Genomic DNA, 16,635 nt, shown 5'->3' with positions numbered 1-16,635 from the left:
GTCAGTGCAGACTCAATGGGCCGAATGGTCTCCTGCACTGTAGGGATGCTATGATTCTATGAATGATGGGGTAGAGAGGAGGATCTGAATTCTATTCCAGCTAACCCAGGAAGGGGGCAGAGCGGTCTCTGATGTAACCAATCAAAGAGTGGTCGCCGGAGTTGGGTCTTCAATTCAACCAATCATAAGACAAAGAAGGAGGAGGGGGTGAACTCTAAGCCAGCCAATCATGAAGCAGGGCTTGATGCCATTGTTTTCTTTTGTTTGCGAAGGGTTCTGTGTGAGGGAGGTGGCACAGTGTTCGGGGGTGCTATACAAATGGCGCTGTTGTTGAGTGACCACTCAACACAGTGGGGGCGGCACGGTGGCACAGTGGTTGGCACTGCTGCTTCACAGCGCCAGGGACCCAGCTTCGATTCCTGGCTTGGCTCACTGTCTGTGTGGAGTTTGCACGTTCTCCCCGTGTCTGCATGGGTTTTCTCCGGGTGCTCCAGTTTCCTCCCACAGTCCGAAAAACATGCTGGTTAGGGTGCATCGACCGTGCTAAATTCTCCCTCAGTGTACCCGAACAGGTGCCGGAGTGTGGCGACGAGGGGATTTTCACAGTAATTTCATTGCAGTGTTAATGTAAGCCTTGTGACTAATAAATAAACTTTAGTTTACAGCCTTATAGGCCTTATATTCCGGTGCTGAGGAATGTCAGTAGGGAGGGAGCAAGGCCTCTCTGCACAGTGTGGCGTTTGAATGAGCTGCTGGGTGTCAGCCCTGGCTGAGCCTTGTCCATTCTGGCGCTGACTGCATCGAGCTAATCTCTCCATCAGGACAGCTCAGTGAGGACAGGAGGCCTATTCTATGTTTAAAGGACATTGTTTAGCACATAAATGCTTCCTGTCATCGCGGCTCCCTTATCCATGAAGCCGATGCAGAGATAGGCTGGTTTGCATTCAGTGAAGATACAGAGTTTATCGGCATCATAAATAAAACGTTGTCACATCGATTGTGGAGATTAGGTAAACAATAGGCTGTTCAATCGACCTTTCTGACTCGCTTCTCGAGGGGGTTTTTTTTTTGTGCCGTGCTGAGATAAGGGATGAATCATTTCCATTTCTCACACCCAGTGCCAGCATCCAATGCTCCCAACATCGGGCACGGTGCCCATTCAGTTAGCAGCTCAGAAGCTAGATCAACCCTCGCTCCTGCACACGCGGCAGAAAGTTGCACGTTGGCACGTTCCACTCTGGGGGATTTGAGGGCATGCGTTCAACTAGCACGAGTCTGGTGCTGAGGGAGTGCCGGAGTTTTAAAAAATTCATTCATGGGACATGGGCGTCGCTGGCTGGGCTATTCCCGAGTTGCCTTTGAAACTGAATGGCTTGCTAGGCCATTTCTGAGGGCAGTTGAGAGTCAACCACATTGCTATGTGGCTCTGGAGTCACATGTAGGCCAGACCAGGTAAGAATGGCAGATTTCCTTCCCCAAAGGACATTAGTGAACCAGATGAGTTTTTCCATGGTTTCATGGTCATCAGTAGATTCTTAATTCCAGATATTATTTTCTTGAATTCAAATTCCACCATCTGCGGGATTCGAACCCGGGTCCCCAGAACATTAGCTGAGTTTCTGGATTAATAATCTAGCGATAATACCACTAGGCCATCGCTACCCTCAGTTGCCACTTTTCCAGCCGAAGAACCCGAACGCCCTCTCGAAAGGTGGGTGGAAGGGATCCCGTGGCGCTATCCCAAAAAAGACGAATCTCCCCGGTGTCCTGGCCAACATTCATCCCTCAATCGACATCCCTCAAGAGAAAAAAAAAGCAGTTTTGTCTGATTGTTGTACTGTTGCTGTTAGCGGGGATCTTGCTGTGCGCAGGTTGGATTACACCCCCCGCCCCACCCCCTCACTCCCCCCACCCACATTGCATACATTACACTTCAGAAATACTTCATTGGCTGGAAAAAACTTTGAGAGTGTTGTGTGGTTGAAAAGGTTGCTATATAAATGCACTTCTCTTTGCTGTGAGAGTGCTGCACTGTCAGAGTGTCGCCCGAAGACTCCCATCCCTCCTGTTAGCGAAACATGAAAGATCTCGGCAGCATCTGAAGATGAACGGGGCTGGTTAGGTGTGTGTGTGCGTGTGCGTGCGTGCTTGTATGTGTCGTGTGGGTGTGTCCATCTGTTTGTGTCCGTTATCTATCTTTGTACGTGTGCGTTTCATAGAATTCATAGAATCCGTACAGTACAGAAAGAGGCCATTCAGCCCATCCGCCCATTTAATGTGGAAAAGTGTGAGGTGATTCACTTTGGAAGGAGTAACAGGAATACAGAGTACTGGGCTAATGGTGAGATATTTGGTAGTGTGGATGAACAGAGAGATCTCGGTGTCCATGTGCATAGATCCCTGAAAGTTGGCACCCAGGTTGATAGGGTTGTTAAGAAGGCGTACGGTGTGTTAGTTTTTATTGGTGGAGGGATTGGGTTTCGGAGCCATGAGGTCATGTTGCAGCTGTACAAAACTCTGGTGCGGCCGCGCTTGGTGTATTGCGTACAGTTCTGGTCGCCGCATTATAGGAAGGATGTGGAAGCATTGGAAAGGGTGCAGAGGAGATTTATCAGGATGTTGCCTGGTATGGTGGGAAGATCTTATGAGGAAAGGCTGAGGGACTTGAGGTTGTTTTCGTTAGAGAGAAGGTTAAGAGGTGACTTAATAGAGGGATACAAGATGATCAGAGGATTAGATAGGGTGGACAGTGAGAGCCTTTTTCCTCGGATGGTGATAGCTAGCACAAGGGGACATAGCTTTAAATTGAGGGGTGATAGATATAGGACAGATGTCAGAGGTAGGTTCTTTACTCAGAGAGCAGTAAGGACGTGGAATGCCCTGTCTGCAGCAGTAGTGGACTCGTCAACATTAAGGGCATTTAAATGGTCATTGGATAAACATATGGATGATGTAGGTTAGATGGGCTTTAGATTGGTTTCACAGGTCAGCGCAACATCGAGGGCCGAAGGACCTGTACTGCGCTGTAATGTTCTATGTTCTATCGAGTCTATACCGACCATAATCCCACCCGGGCCCTATTCCCTAACTCTCAATTAGCCTGCTAATCTCCCTGACATTAAGGGGCAATTTAGCATGGCCAATCCACCTAACCTGCACATCTTTGGACTGTGAGAGGAAACCGGAGAACCCGGAGGAAACCCACACAGACACGGGGAGAACGTGCAAACTCCACACAGACAGTGACCCAAGCCGGGAAAAGAGCCCAGGTCCCTGGCGCTGTGAGGCAGCAGTGCTAACCACTGTGTCACCGTGCCGTCCTGTGTGTATATGTGTGTATATATTGTGTGTGTATGTCTGTGTGTGAATGTGTGTGTGTGTTTTGTATCTGTTGTCTACGTGTGTGTGTGTGTGAGTGTGTGTGTGAGTGTCCCCGGGCGTTTGGCTGTATTGACAAGGAGGGATAGGATTATCCTTGAATTTCCAGGAATTGTAAAGTAATGGCCAGCTCACTGCTGGGAGAAAAATCAGAGCAACATTTTTTTTAAAGTGTAATTTTTATTTAGTTTAAACCCTTTTGTTTGTCAGTTCTGAAAATAACCAGGACCGAGAAAAGACCAGAAATCAAAAATCAACCAACCAGAAGAGGGAAGGCCTGTTTGCTTTCTGATTGGTGTAGGCCAGAGGATGGGGATGTGGGGTTATCAGTAGTGAATGGTCATAGAACCATAGAATCTCACAGTGCAGAAGAGGCCATTCGGCCCATAGAGTCTGCACCGACTCTCTGGCAGAGTATCCCATCCAGGCCCTCTCCCGCCCTATCCCCATAAGCCCACACACTAGTTAATCCCCCCTAATCTGCACATCTTTTGAACACTAAGGGGCAATTTGGCATGGCCAATCCCCCTAATCTGCACGTCTTTTGGACTGTGGGAGGAAACCAGAGCACTCAGAGGAAACCCACCCAGACACGGGGAGAACGTTCAAACTTCACACAGACAGTGAGCCAAGGCCAGGAATCGAACTCAAGTCCCTGGCGCTGTGAGGCAGCAGTGCTAACCACTGTGCCACCGTGCCACCCATCACGTGTTAATCTCCAGGAACAGGACCAACCAGAGTTGGTAACTGCAGCGTGTGGGGTGTTTTGGGGGTGGGGAATCGGATTGGTTTCTGCCCCAACTGAGTGAGTGCTTCAGTGGGAAGGGCTGAAGACAACAAAAGGCAACTGCTGGCTCAACAATCAAACTCTTTCTCACTTCTGTACACAATGGAGGGGTAGGGTTTTACTAATTCCCAGATGGAGGAATGGTGGGCGAGAGAGAGAGATGGAGGACTGAGGGCAGAGGGAGAGAGACAGAGAGAGGTATGGAGGAATGGGTTGGCAAGGGGAGAGAGAGAGAGAGATGGGGGATGGGGGTGCAGTATAATTCTGGGGAGCCGTGTTGAGTTGGCTCCCTGAGCCAGCCCCACCAGCAGTGGGAACGGCAGTGGTTCAGCTACCCGCAGGCGACCAATGTAGACAATCAAAGGCCCAATGAAGGGCCATTTTCCAGAGGGGCTGGCATTGAACTGGCACTTGGAGGTGCCCTTGCCCTGACCACCTAGGGAGGCTGTGAGGAGATGGCCTCCTTGCGGAAAGGCCATTGGAGCCAGAGGAAGCCCTCTACTTCCCCTCTTCTCCATTCCCCACAACCCCTTGCTTAGTCGTGGCGCCCAAAAGAAAACATCTTCATGACCCCCTCTACCTGGGATGGGGTGGGGGGGGGGGGGGACGGGGTTCAAAATGGCGGCGCCCTCTTGCTTCCCTGAGCAGTGGCCACCTCTCCCAGCGGCTCAGTGGCTCTAGCCAATGCTGCCCTCTGATTGGGCTGGCAGAGCGGAATGCCCGCCTGCCTTCCTTAATTGGCCGACCCCTTACACCCCCTCACTCCCCCTCCCCTTCCCCAGCTGCAAGCTCTTCTTGATGGTGGCATCCTGGGCAACAACACTGAGGTGGGCCCACTCTCTGCCCGAACGAGTTGGATACCCTGATACCTCCCTCAGCGAGCTCTCCCTCCCCCAGACCTCTGGGAAAACCCCGTCACAGCAACACAAGGCGCGCAAGGTGCCTTGCAAAGAAAGGGGGGGGAAAGCGACAGAAAGCGTGACGGTCGTGTTTTCAACAGGACGTGGGTTCCCCTGACTGGCTCTCAGGCGTGCTGATCCCGCCAGCAGCTGAGGCTGACTGGCGCTGCCAACTGTGGCTGGATATGTTCCTGGAGGTTTTATCCTCTGCCCATTCTCCGGCTTCCAATGTTTTGATAACAAATAAGTGGAAGTGTTGAAAGTAAACAAACACACAGCTCTCACCACATTCCTATTAAAGCACTTCGGATTTCCCTGCCGGCTTTTTGACGTCCAGTGAATTAATCCTCAGTTTTTAGCCTCTGGCGGCAATCTTGCCGGATCGACTGGAGAACATCCAAGATTTCAAACTTGACCTGCATTGAATTAGGCTCGTAAACAGCACTCGATCCAGAAGATTCCACACCGCAGTTGCCATTGGTCCATGTGTGAACTCTGATGTGTCCACAGATGTCCTGGTTAGGTTGATTGGCCGTGCTGAATTGCCCCCTAGTGTCAGGGGGACTAGCTAGGGTCAATGCATGGGGATCGGCCCTGGATGGGATTGTGGTCGGTGCAGACTCGATGGGCCAAATGGCCTCCTTCTGCACTGTAGGATTCTATCGTTCTATGACATTGATTGACCAGAGGACAATGATCCATGAGGAAAATGTTCCACACATTCAATTCCTTCCACTCAGACCAGTTAAGAGAGTTTCTTCTCATCCTCGTCAGCTACTTTCATTTCTAGATTCTCACACTAGGGAACATCGCAAAGCTCTTTACAGCCAATGTTACAGTTAATGTTACAGGATGTACGGCAACCAATTTGTGCCAACTCTCAATGATAGCAATGCCCAGATAATCAATTTATTGATGACTTTTGTTGAGGGATAAACATTAGGGGAGGTGATGGTCGACTGGTAATATTGCTAGACTATTAATCCAGAATTGATCAATTGTGACAGGAAACCAGAACACATGAAGCATCACCCAAAATGGCACGGTGGCACAGTGGTTAGCACTGCTGCCTCACAGCGCCAGGGACCCGGGTTCGATTCCAGCCACGGGTCCCTGTCTGTGCGGAGTCTGCATGTTCTCCCCTGTGGGTTTCCTCCCACAGTCCGAAAGAGGTGCTGGTTAGGGTGCATTGGCCATGCTAAATTCTCCCTCAGTGTACCCGGACAGGCGCCGGAGTGTGGTGACCAGGGGATTTTCACCGCAGCTTCATTGCCGTGTTAATGTAAGCCTTACTTGTGACACTAATAAATAAATTTTAACTAAATGGGGGAGAGAGAGGGAGGCCAATTGGTCTCGGGAGGGAATTCCGGGGCTCCGGAGTTTGGGGAGTTAAAGGCAGGCCACCACCGGCATATTGGAAAATGCACCAAAGGCCAAATTGGGGGAGGGAGGGGAGAGATCTCGGACCGGAAAGGAAATGGCACCCCCTGTGCCGACGCGGTGATGTCATCACATGCCAAAGCCTGTCACGGCGCCCGTCCCTTCCGTGCATGAACTTGGCGTGAAGTCGTGTGAGAGAGGCGTTGCCAGGGCAACGTGCCCTTTAAGGAACACAGGAGTGTGACCTTTACACAGGCTGCAGCAGGGCTGCTAATGAATGATGAGGTGTTAACATTGACACAGGCAGAGACCCTCACTGTAGGGATTAGCATTTGCAAAGGTGAACACAGGCCTCCGTTCAATTTGGACTGCACTTTCCAAAGAAAGAATCTATTGTTTCTGAGGGAACAAAACCAGCCTTGGCCTTTCAAATAAGAGGCGGTTTTCAAAAAATATTCTACCCTTTGTGTCCTTCGGTTCTGGGGATACTAACCCCTTCTATTCTCAGCTCCTCCTCTTAGCTTTACAGCCAACCCACTGGTTTCATTGGATCTCATGTATGGAGTCTGCACGTTGTCCCCGTGTCTGCGTGGGTTTCCTCCGGGTGCTCCCAGTTTCCTCCCACAGTCCAATGATGTGCTGGTTAGGTGGATTGGCCATGCTAAATTGCCCCTTAGTGCCCAAAGATGTGCAGGTAGGAGGGTTGGCCATGCTAAATTGGCCCTTAGTGTCAGGCGGATTAGCAGAGTAAATACATGGGGGCATGGGGGATAGGATCTGGTGGGATTGTCGTCAGTGCAGGCTCGATGGGCTGAATGGCCTCCTTCTGCACTGTAGGGACTCGATGATTCTATTACAATGTGATCAGGTTCCCATATGTTGGTGCTTGCTTGGTTCTGATTACGGGAGAACAGTACCTATGTGTTGGGTCCCTGTGGCTCCATCTGCCCTGCAGCCTATTGTGCCTGGAGAAGCTTTGCCCGTTCCTCTGTCTTTGGTGCACGACTCTTTCAAATTCCTTCCAACCTCCCCGCCCACCTCAAAAGTGCAATCCATTCCATTGGTGACAAAGGCTTGATATATGGCCTCTGTCAGCCTCCAAATGTCACAGTGAATAATGTGCTTTGGAAGTCTATCCACTGTACCAGCCCAGAGACCCTCCGCAAGTCTGCACCATGGGGTTTGAACCCACAACTTCCTGACTAAGTGGCGAGAGTGCACCAACTGAGCCATGGCTGAATTAGCTGTTGTTGTAGTCGGCAGGCCTTCAGCCTCCCTACCATGAGGCAGCGAGGTTCTTCCTCCCCTTTCTGTACCCGCTCACATCCCTCAAACTTCCCAAACTCCTGGAATTTCTTCCCTAAGCCTCTCTCTCCTACTTTCAGACCCTCCTGTAAAATCCCATTGAAAATATTTCTGCGTGTGGTGCCTTTGACCTCCTCACCTGCAAGAACAATGGGGCCAGCCTGCATTTATGTAGCACCTTGTACTAACGACAAGGTCCCCAAGTCCCGCTCCCGCCATTGAAGCCAAACTGAGGTTCCTCCTGCTTAACAATAGGATTGTGACCATGGGAAACCAAGATAAGCATTCAAAGAGTCTCATTCCAAGACAAGAATGGCCTCCCTCCCTCCCCCTAACCATTGCCCTCAGTTGGTTATCATTGTTTCTCTTCCGCAGGAGGGGAGCCGTGCGGGGAGCGTTTAAACGCAAGAGAAGCGGGTTACATCACCTCCCCCGGATACCCACATGACTACACGGCGCACCAGAAGTGCGAATGGGTCATCTACGCACCTGAGAGCCACCAGAAGATTCTGCTGAACTTTAACCCGCACTTTGAACTGGAGAAACATGACTGCAGGTAATGCAAATTCTCAATAGGGGTACATATAAGTTTTAGAATATTATGCAACGTGTACTGGGTTGAATGAACAGCGTATTCGTTTTAAGACATTACTTTTTTGATTTGATTTGATTTATTATTGTCACATGCACTGGGATACAGTGAAAAGTATTGTTTCTTGCATGCTACGCAGACAAAGCATACCGCTCATAGAGAAGGAAAGGAGAGAGTGCAGAATGTAGTGTTACAGTCATAGCTAGGGTGTAGAGAAAAATTAACTTAATGCGAGGTAGGTCCATTCAAAAGTCTGACAGCAGCAGGGAAGAAGCTGTTCTTGAGTCGGTTGGTACGTGACCTCAGACTTTTGTATCTTTTTCCCGACGGAAGAAGGTGGAAGGGAGAATGTCCGGAGTGCGTGGGGTCCTTAATTATGGCTTTTATTTGATTTGATTTATTATTGTCACATGTATCGGGATACAGTGAAAAGTATTGTTTCTTGCGCGCTGTACAGACAAAGCATACCGTTCAGAGAGAAAGAAAGAGTGCAGAACGTAATGTTGCAGTCATAACTAGCTTTGTAATAAATTACAAAGGGTTGTGAACAAAGCCCAGTCCATCACTCAAACCAGCCTCACACCCATTGACTTTGTCTACACTTCCTCATCTGCCGTGGTGGGATTCGAACGTGGGTCCCCAGATCATTACCCCGGGTCTCTGGATTACAAGTCCGGTGACAATACCATTCTGCCACCACCTTCCCACATTTGGTTCAATCATGATTGACAGATATCTTAACTCAACCTTTGTCCTGTGTATCCCTTCCCACCCAATACCACCCCCCCGACAAAAATCTATTAATCACCGTTTTGAAATATCCATTTGTCCTCCCCACAACCTGCCCATCCTTCAGCCTCAGTAGTGTTTTTTTGGGGGGGGCAGGGGGGCGGTGGGGATGGGGGGGGGGGCACTAGTTCCAGATTTCCACTTTGTATGAACAAGTGCTCCCTTTACAGCTTTATAAAGTTTCACCCTGTTGTTCGGGACTCCTGCTGCCAGAGGAAATAGTTCCTCTCCCTCAGCCCCCCCCTGTCAAAACGCTTAATCCACCCCCAAGCTCCAGGAGCTATCAGTTTGAGAACGCCAACTGCCTTTGTGCCAGTTGTGTTAACAAACCAGCACCGCTCCCCCATTCCCGCCCCGCCCGGGGAGCCGGGTTCGATTCCTGCCTCGGGTGACTGTGTGGAGTCTGCACGGTCTTTTGTTACTCATTCGCGGGACACGGGCGTCGCTGGCTAGACCAGCATTTATTGCCCATCCCTAGTTGCCCCTTGAGAAGGTGGTGATGAGCTGCTGCCTTGAATCGCTGCAGTCCACGTGCTGTGGCTTGACCCACAATGCCGTTCGGGAGGGAATTCCAGGATTTTGACCCGGCGACTGTGAAGGAACGGCGATATATTCCCAAGTCAGGAGGGTGAGTGGCTTGGAGGGGAACTTGCAGGTGGTGGTGTTCCCATGTATCTGCTGCCCTTGTCCTTCCAGATGGAAGTGGTCGTGGGTTTGGAAGGTGCTGACTAAGGATCTTTGGTGAATTGCTGCAGTGCATCCTGTAGATAGTAAACACTGCTGCTACTGAGGTGGTGGAGGGAGTGGATGTTTGTGGATGTGGTGCCAATCAAGCGGGGCTGCTTTGTCCTGGATGATGTCAAACTTCTTGAGTGTTGTTGGAGTTGCACCCATCCAGGCAAGTGGGGAGTATTCCATCACACTCCCTTGCAGATGGTGGATAGGCTTTGGGGAGTCAGGAGGTGAGTGTTCCCAGCCTCTGCACATTCTCCCCGTGTCTGCGTGGGTTTCCTCCGGGTGGTCCGGTTTCCTCCCACACTCTAAAGGTGTGCAGGTTAGGTGGATCGGCCATGCCAAATTGCCCCTTAGTGTGCCAATGTGTGTAGATTTGGGGGTATTAGTGGGGTAAATGTGTGGGGTTAAAGGAATGGGGTGGTGAGTGGATTTGGGTAAGATGCTCTTTCGGAGAGTCGGTGCTGATTTCAATGGGCCGAATGGCCTTCTGCACTGTCGGGGTTCAATGATTCTACTCTATGATGACGAGCTACACAGTGTGTGGGTAAGATATCGGCTCAGCACAGGATCGGACTTGTTCAGGGCATCCTCCTGAGTTTTTAATGCTGTGAAGTGCGTCGCTAATATACCGAGGCCATGCATTTCTAACTGTGTTTGAACAATTAGCACAGCACAGTAAGGGTTAGAGACTGGAGTGCAAATGATGAAGTTGCAGCATTGTCTTTGCTATCCCCTGGTGGTGGGAGTCAAGAATTGCACCTCAGGTCCCCGGTGATCCCAGGACCAGCGAGGGGGCAGTCTAAAGTGCCCCATGGCACAAGTCATCCTGCATTTATAGCGCCTTCCACGCCCTCGGCACATCCCAAAGCGGATCAAGTACTTCTCGAAGTGCAGTTACCCATCGCAACATAAGAAACGGGGCAGCTGGCCAGCGCACAGCAAGATCCTACAGACAGCAAGGTGATCAAGAACAGATACATTGCTAATGTTAGATGAGGGGTAAAGTATTACCCAGGACAGTGGGGAGAAATCCGCTGGTCTGCTTTGAAGTAATGCCATGATGCTATTTCATGCCCACTTGCGAGGGCAGTCTGCTTAACATGGCACCTCTGGCAATGCAGCGTTCCCTCAGTACAAGCTGCTCCTTCACAAACCTCTTCCAGAAACATTCACTCCCTCTCCCGCCAGTGCACAGTGACAGCCGTGTGTACACGAGGTACTGTAGGAACCCGCGACCGCTCCGACCTTGAAGGACTAGGGCAGCAGATACCTGGGAACGCCACTATTCGGAAGGTCCTCTCCAACTCACCATCCTGGCTTGGAAATATATCACCATTCCTTCACCTTCTCAAGGGGCAATTAATGATGGACAATAAATGCTGACCTAGCCAGCAACGCCCACATCTCGGGGGAGGTGATGGCCTGGTGATATTATCGCAAGATTATTAATCCAGAAACTTAACTAATGTTCTGGGGACCCGGGTTCGAATCCTGCCACGGCAGATGGTGGAATTTGAATTCAATAAAAAAAATCTGGAATTAAGAATCTACTGATAACCATGAAGCCATTGTCGATTGTCGGAAAAACCCACCTGGTTCACTAATGTCCTTTAGGGAAGGAAATCTGCCGTCCTTACCCGGTCTGGCCTACATGTGACTCCAGAGCAATTTTCATAGAAGCCCTACAGTGCAGAAGGAGGCCATTTAGCCTATCGAGCCTCCCCTGACAATAATCTCACCCAGGGCCTCTCCCTGTAACCCCGCTAATCCCTCTAACCTACGCATCCCGGGACATTAAGGGGCAATTTAACATGGCCAATGCACATATTTGGAGTGTGGGGGGAAACTGGAGCACCCAGAGGAAACCCACGCAGACACGGGGAGAATGTGCAAACTCCACACAGACAGTGACCCAAGCCGGGAATCAAACCCAGGTCCCTGGCGCTGTGAGGCAGCAGTGCCAACCACTGTGCCACTGATGACCATTGTCGATTGGTTCACTAATGCCCTTTTCGGGGAGGAAATCTGCCGTCCTTATCTGGTCTGGCCTACATGTGACTCTAGAGCCACAGCAATGAGATTGGCTCTTAACTGCCCTCTGAAATGGCCGAGTGAGACACTCAGTTCAAGGACAACTAGGGATGGGCAATGAATCTTGGCTCAGCCGGCGACGCCCATGTCCCAAGAATGAACTTCAAAAAATGAATCAAGAAAATTTTGCTAGCCATGCCAACTCTATTTCTCAATTCTGCCATAAGCTTCAATTCTCCTGACGTACCAAAAAAGTGCAGTATTGATCTTTCTATACACACATCTGGACACAGTCCATCATGTGAAGAAGCTTTTCCTGGATCTGCTTTTAAATAAATTAGCTTTGTTCTATAGTTGCTTTCCCTTTTTCAGGACTGGGGTTGGAGTGGGGGGTTGTGGGGGTGGGGGGCGTGGAATAGCTCCCTATCTTCCCTAGTCAACTCAGAGACAATTAAGAATGTATTTTAAGTGCCCTCCTACCTCTGAGTGAACTGTTAACCAGCGAATGCACTGGCATTCACTCACATTTTCTCAAAAACAGAGAGGCTGAGGAATGACCTCATAAAAGGTTTACATTATTAAAGGGTTTATTACGGTAGACATTGAGAAAATGTTTCCACTTGTTGGTGGGGGAGGGGGGGTTGGTGGATACAAAACTAGGGGCCGTGAATATAAGATAGTGACTAATGAATCCAACAAGGAAATTCAGGAGAAACTTCTTTTCCCAGAGTGTGGTTGGAACTTGCCACCACTTGGAATAGTTGAGGTCAATAGAATGTCTTCAAGAGGAAACTAGGTAGGTACTTTTTGTATTCATCCATACCTATGGAGGCGATGGTGGTATTATCGCTTAGACTATTCATCTAGAAACTCAGCTCATGTTCTGAGGACACAAGTTCGAATCCCGCCATGGTGGTGGAATTGGAGTGGAACTTGAATTCAATTTTTAAAAATCTGGAATTAAGAATCTACTGATGATTATGAAACCATTGGCGATTGTCGTAAATGTCCTTTAGGGAAGGCGCAGATCAGCATCGCGGAGAGATGGTTGGATTTTCTCTTGTTGTAGATGGTGATTGCCTGACTCTTGTGTGGTGTGAATGTTACTTGACACTTGTCAGCCCAAGCCTGCACGAGGGGGGAAAGAGTAGAAAGATGCGTTGATGTTGGGGGAGGGGTGAGGGAATAAATTAATGATTCAGGCTTTCTGTTTCTGGGTGAGATTGAGAATGTTACTGTCACATTCCTGTTCTGTGCCACTTGTTCTCAGAACAAGATGACCTTTGTCCAGAGCTGGCAATGGTGGGGTGGGGGGAAGGCGGCTTGGGTCACTGTCTGTGTGGAGTCTGCACATTCTCCCCGTGTCTGCGTGGGTTTCCTCCGGGTGCTCCGGTTTCCTCCCACACTCCAAAGATGTGCGGATTAGGTGGATTCGCTGTGCTAAATTGACCCTTAGTATGCCAGGATGTGGGGGGATTAGCGGGGTAAAAATATGTGGGGTTACGGGGATAAGGCCTGGGTGGGATTGTTGTCGGTGCAGACCCGATGGGCCGAATGGCCTCCTTCTTCATTGGAGGGATTCTATGTGCCGAATCGACGATCCCCAGCCTCCCCCTCCCCTTTCACGACCGCCCAGAGTCAAAATGGCCGCCCCATTGTCTTCCCGGTGAGAGAATGAAAGATGCCATGTGTGCTAAATGCCAGTTGGCTCTCTCTATGTCTGACTTACTGTGCTCTTTCCCCAAGGTACGACTACATTGAGATCCGTGACGGAGAGGGGGAGAGTGCGGACCTGCTGGGTAAACACTGCGGAAATATCGCCCCCTCGTCCATCGTCTCCTCAGGCTCCACGCTCTACATCAAGTTTGTGTCGGACTACGCACACCAGGGAGCAGGGTTCTCGCTGCGTTATGAAATCTTCAGGACAGGTTAGTCCCGCATTCTTTATACGCTTGTACGGTACACCATGACAATGTATAAATACGTGGGCCCGAATTCTCCAACCTCGCCCCGCCACTGGGATTCTCCTGCTGCAGTGAATGGAGTTTCGGCCGAGCGTCAAATTTTCCATTCTCGTTGGCGAATGTGATCGGAGAATTCTGACTGCAAACCGCCCCCCCCCCAACCTCCGACCAAGACGCAGCATTGTAAACCTCCAGCTATATGTGGACATACGCTGCCAGCTGTGACACATTTGGTAGCGTGCTTTCCTCTGAAGCACAAGGCGAGGCGATGGCCTAGTGGTATTATCGCTTGACTATTAATCCAGAAACTCACCTCATGTTCTGGGGACCCCGGGTTCGAATCCCGCCACGGCAGATGGTGGAATTTGAATTCAATAAAAAAATATCTGGAGTGAAGAATCTATGGATGACCGTGAAACCATTGTCGACTGACGGAAAAACCCATCTGGTTCACTCATGTCCTTTAGAGAAGGAAATCTGCCGTCCTTACCTGGTCTGGGCTACATGTGACTCCAGAACCACTGCAATGTGGTCGATTCTCAACTGCCCTCAGGCAACTAGGGATGGGCAATAAATGTTGGCCAGCCAGCGACGCCTGTGTCCCACGAATGAATAAAGAATGAATAAAGAAACAAGGTTCTGGGTTCAAGTCCCGCTCTGGGGCTTCAGCATATAGATCAAATCCAGTGCAGTACTGAGGGCGCTGTCTGTCAGATGACATGTTAAACCGAGAACACAACAAAAACAGAAAATGCTGGAAAATCTCAGCAGGTCTGACAGTATCTTTGGGGAGAGAATGGAGCCAATGTTTCGAGTCTGGATGACCCTTCGACAGAGCTCCTGCCTTTTAATTCCCTCTTTCATGGGATGTGGGTGTCGCTGGTCGGGACAGCATTTGTTGCCCACCCCTAGTCGCCCTTGAACTGAATGTCTTGCCAGCTGCCAAGTAGGGTGATGGAGGCAGACACACTGGCATCGTTTAAGACTTACCTGGATGGTTACATGAGCAGTCTGGGAATGGAGGGATACAAACGAATGGTCTAGTTGGACCAATGAGCGGCGCAGGCTTGGAGGGCCGAAGGGCCTGTTTCCTGTGCTGTACTGTTCTTTGTTCTGAGGACAGTTGAGAGTCATTGCTGTGGCTCTGGAGTCACATGTAGGCCAGACGGTTAGGATGGCAGATTTCCTTCCCTAAAGGACATTAGTGAACCAGATGGGTTTTTCCGACAATCGACAATGGTTTCAGGGTCATCAGTAGACTTTTAATTCTAGATTTTTATTGAATTTATATTTGCCATGGTAGGATTCGAACTCAGGTCCCCAGAGCATTACCCTGGGACTCTGGATTACGAACTCAGTGACAATGCCACTACGCCATGCTCAGATGGATGTCTTTCACAGAAGAGCAAGGGAGTTATCTCCGGTGTTCCAGAGTTCTGCACCATAAAAAGGAACATTCGGTCATCATTGCTGCTTGTGGGAGCTTGCTGTGCGCAAATTGGCTGCCACATTTCCTCCAACACAACAGCGACTGCATGTCAAAGAGTGCTTTTTGTGGGCTGTAATGTGCGCGGAGGCATGCGGTGTCCGTGAAAAGCACCACCCAAATGCAAGTCTTTCATCTCTGAACACAGGGCGTGGGGGGGAGAAGGGTGAATCCCACCCACGGAAGGAGCCCTTAGAGAAAATGTTCACACCCTCCCCTCCCCACCTCACTCTCTGGGGGCTGTTCCATTGGGACCCCAACTCCATTTTGATGCATTCCAGGAGATATTACCACATGACTTCAGGCCTTAAACCACCCTCCCCTCCTCCTCCTCCTATGTCTTGCCATTGGTCCATCCTCTGGGCCATCTGACCTGCCCCCAGCCTATAGGAAAGATGCCCCCTCGGAGAGTTGGTGCAGGCTCAATGGGCTGAATGGCCTCCTTCTGCACTGTGGAGATTCTGTGGAAAGGGGAAAGACTTCTCGTTGCCCTCATTTGATCTATTGTGACCGAACCAAGTGGCTTTTCCCCATGGGCCCCTCCCCTTCTCCAGCCACCTGTAATGATCTTTCAACGGGTAAATCAAACCGTTGACATTAGACAAAGGAAAATGCCAATTTTGCCCAATGGTTGCTTTATTCTGTTCCTGGAGCTGAACCCCCGATTCCTGGAGGTGCCAAGACCATGCAGGGAAAAGGGCAGGAGAATGGCACTCAGCCATGAAGGCTCATCTGGTGAGCTGGCGCAGATACGATGGGCCAAATGGCCTCCTTCCGCACCCTAACCAATCTGTGAGTCCGTAAAATCCCATAGCAACCCTCCTGTACCCTGGTAAAAGGATGATGCTGTTGGGGACCTGGGTGGGAGAGGAAATTGTGGACGGCATAATGGTTAGCACTGCTGCCTCACAGCGCCAGGGACCCAGGTTCAATTCCCAGCTTGGGTCATATCTGTGCAGAGTCTGCACATTCTCCCCGTGTCTGCATGGGTTTCCTCCGGGTACTCCGGTTTCCTCCCACACTCCAAAGATGTGCTGGTTAGGTTAATTGGCCACGCTAAATTGTCACTTAGGTCCCAAGATAGGGGAACTAGTGGGTATCGGGGATAGGGCCTGGGTAAGATGCGCTGTCGGAGGGTCCATGCAGACTCGATGGGCTGAATGGCCTCCTTCTGCACTGTGGGTATTCTATGGATTCTATGGAATGGGATTCGGGACAGGGAGGGCTGGGTCAATAATTGACCGGATGAGCTTTCGGGAAATTCAGAATATTGTTCTCCTGTTGGGAGG

At 50.2% G+C, this 16,635-nt stretch overlaps 1 protein-coding gene across 2 annotated transcripts in view; it reads left to right on the top strand.

Annotated features, from left to right (window-relative positions):
* The window catches only part of nrp2a (neuropilin 2a), a 174,598-nt gene that overhangs the window by 21,588 nt on the left and 136,375 nt on the right, over positions 1 to 16,635 (top strand). For both annotated transcript variants that reach the window (XM_078228915.1, XM_078228916.1), the window contains exons 2-3: positions 8,125 to 8,305; positions 13,643 to 13,824. In XM_078228915.1, the coding sequence (XP_078085041.1) occupies positions 8,125 to 8,305; positions 13,643 to 13,824 (363 nt within the window). The remainder of the gene's footprint in view (positions 1 to 8,124; positions 8,306 to 13,642; positions 13,825 to 16,635) is intronic.

The sequence above is a fragment of the Mustelus asterias genome, chromosome 14 (genome assembly GCF_964213995.1).
Source record: "Mustelus asterias chromosome 14, sMusAst1.hap1.1, whole genome shotgun sequence".
Lineage (NCBI taxonomy): Eukaryota > Metazoa > Chordata > Chondrichthyes > Carcharhiniformes > Triakidae > Mustelus > Mustelus asterias.
This window is presented reverse-complemented; position numbering and strand designations above follow the sequence as displayed.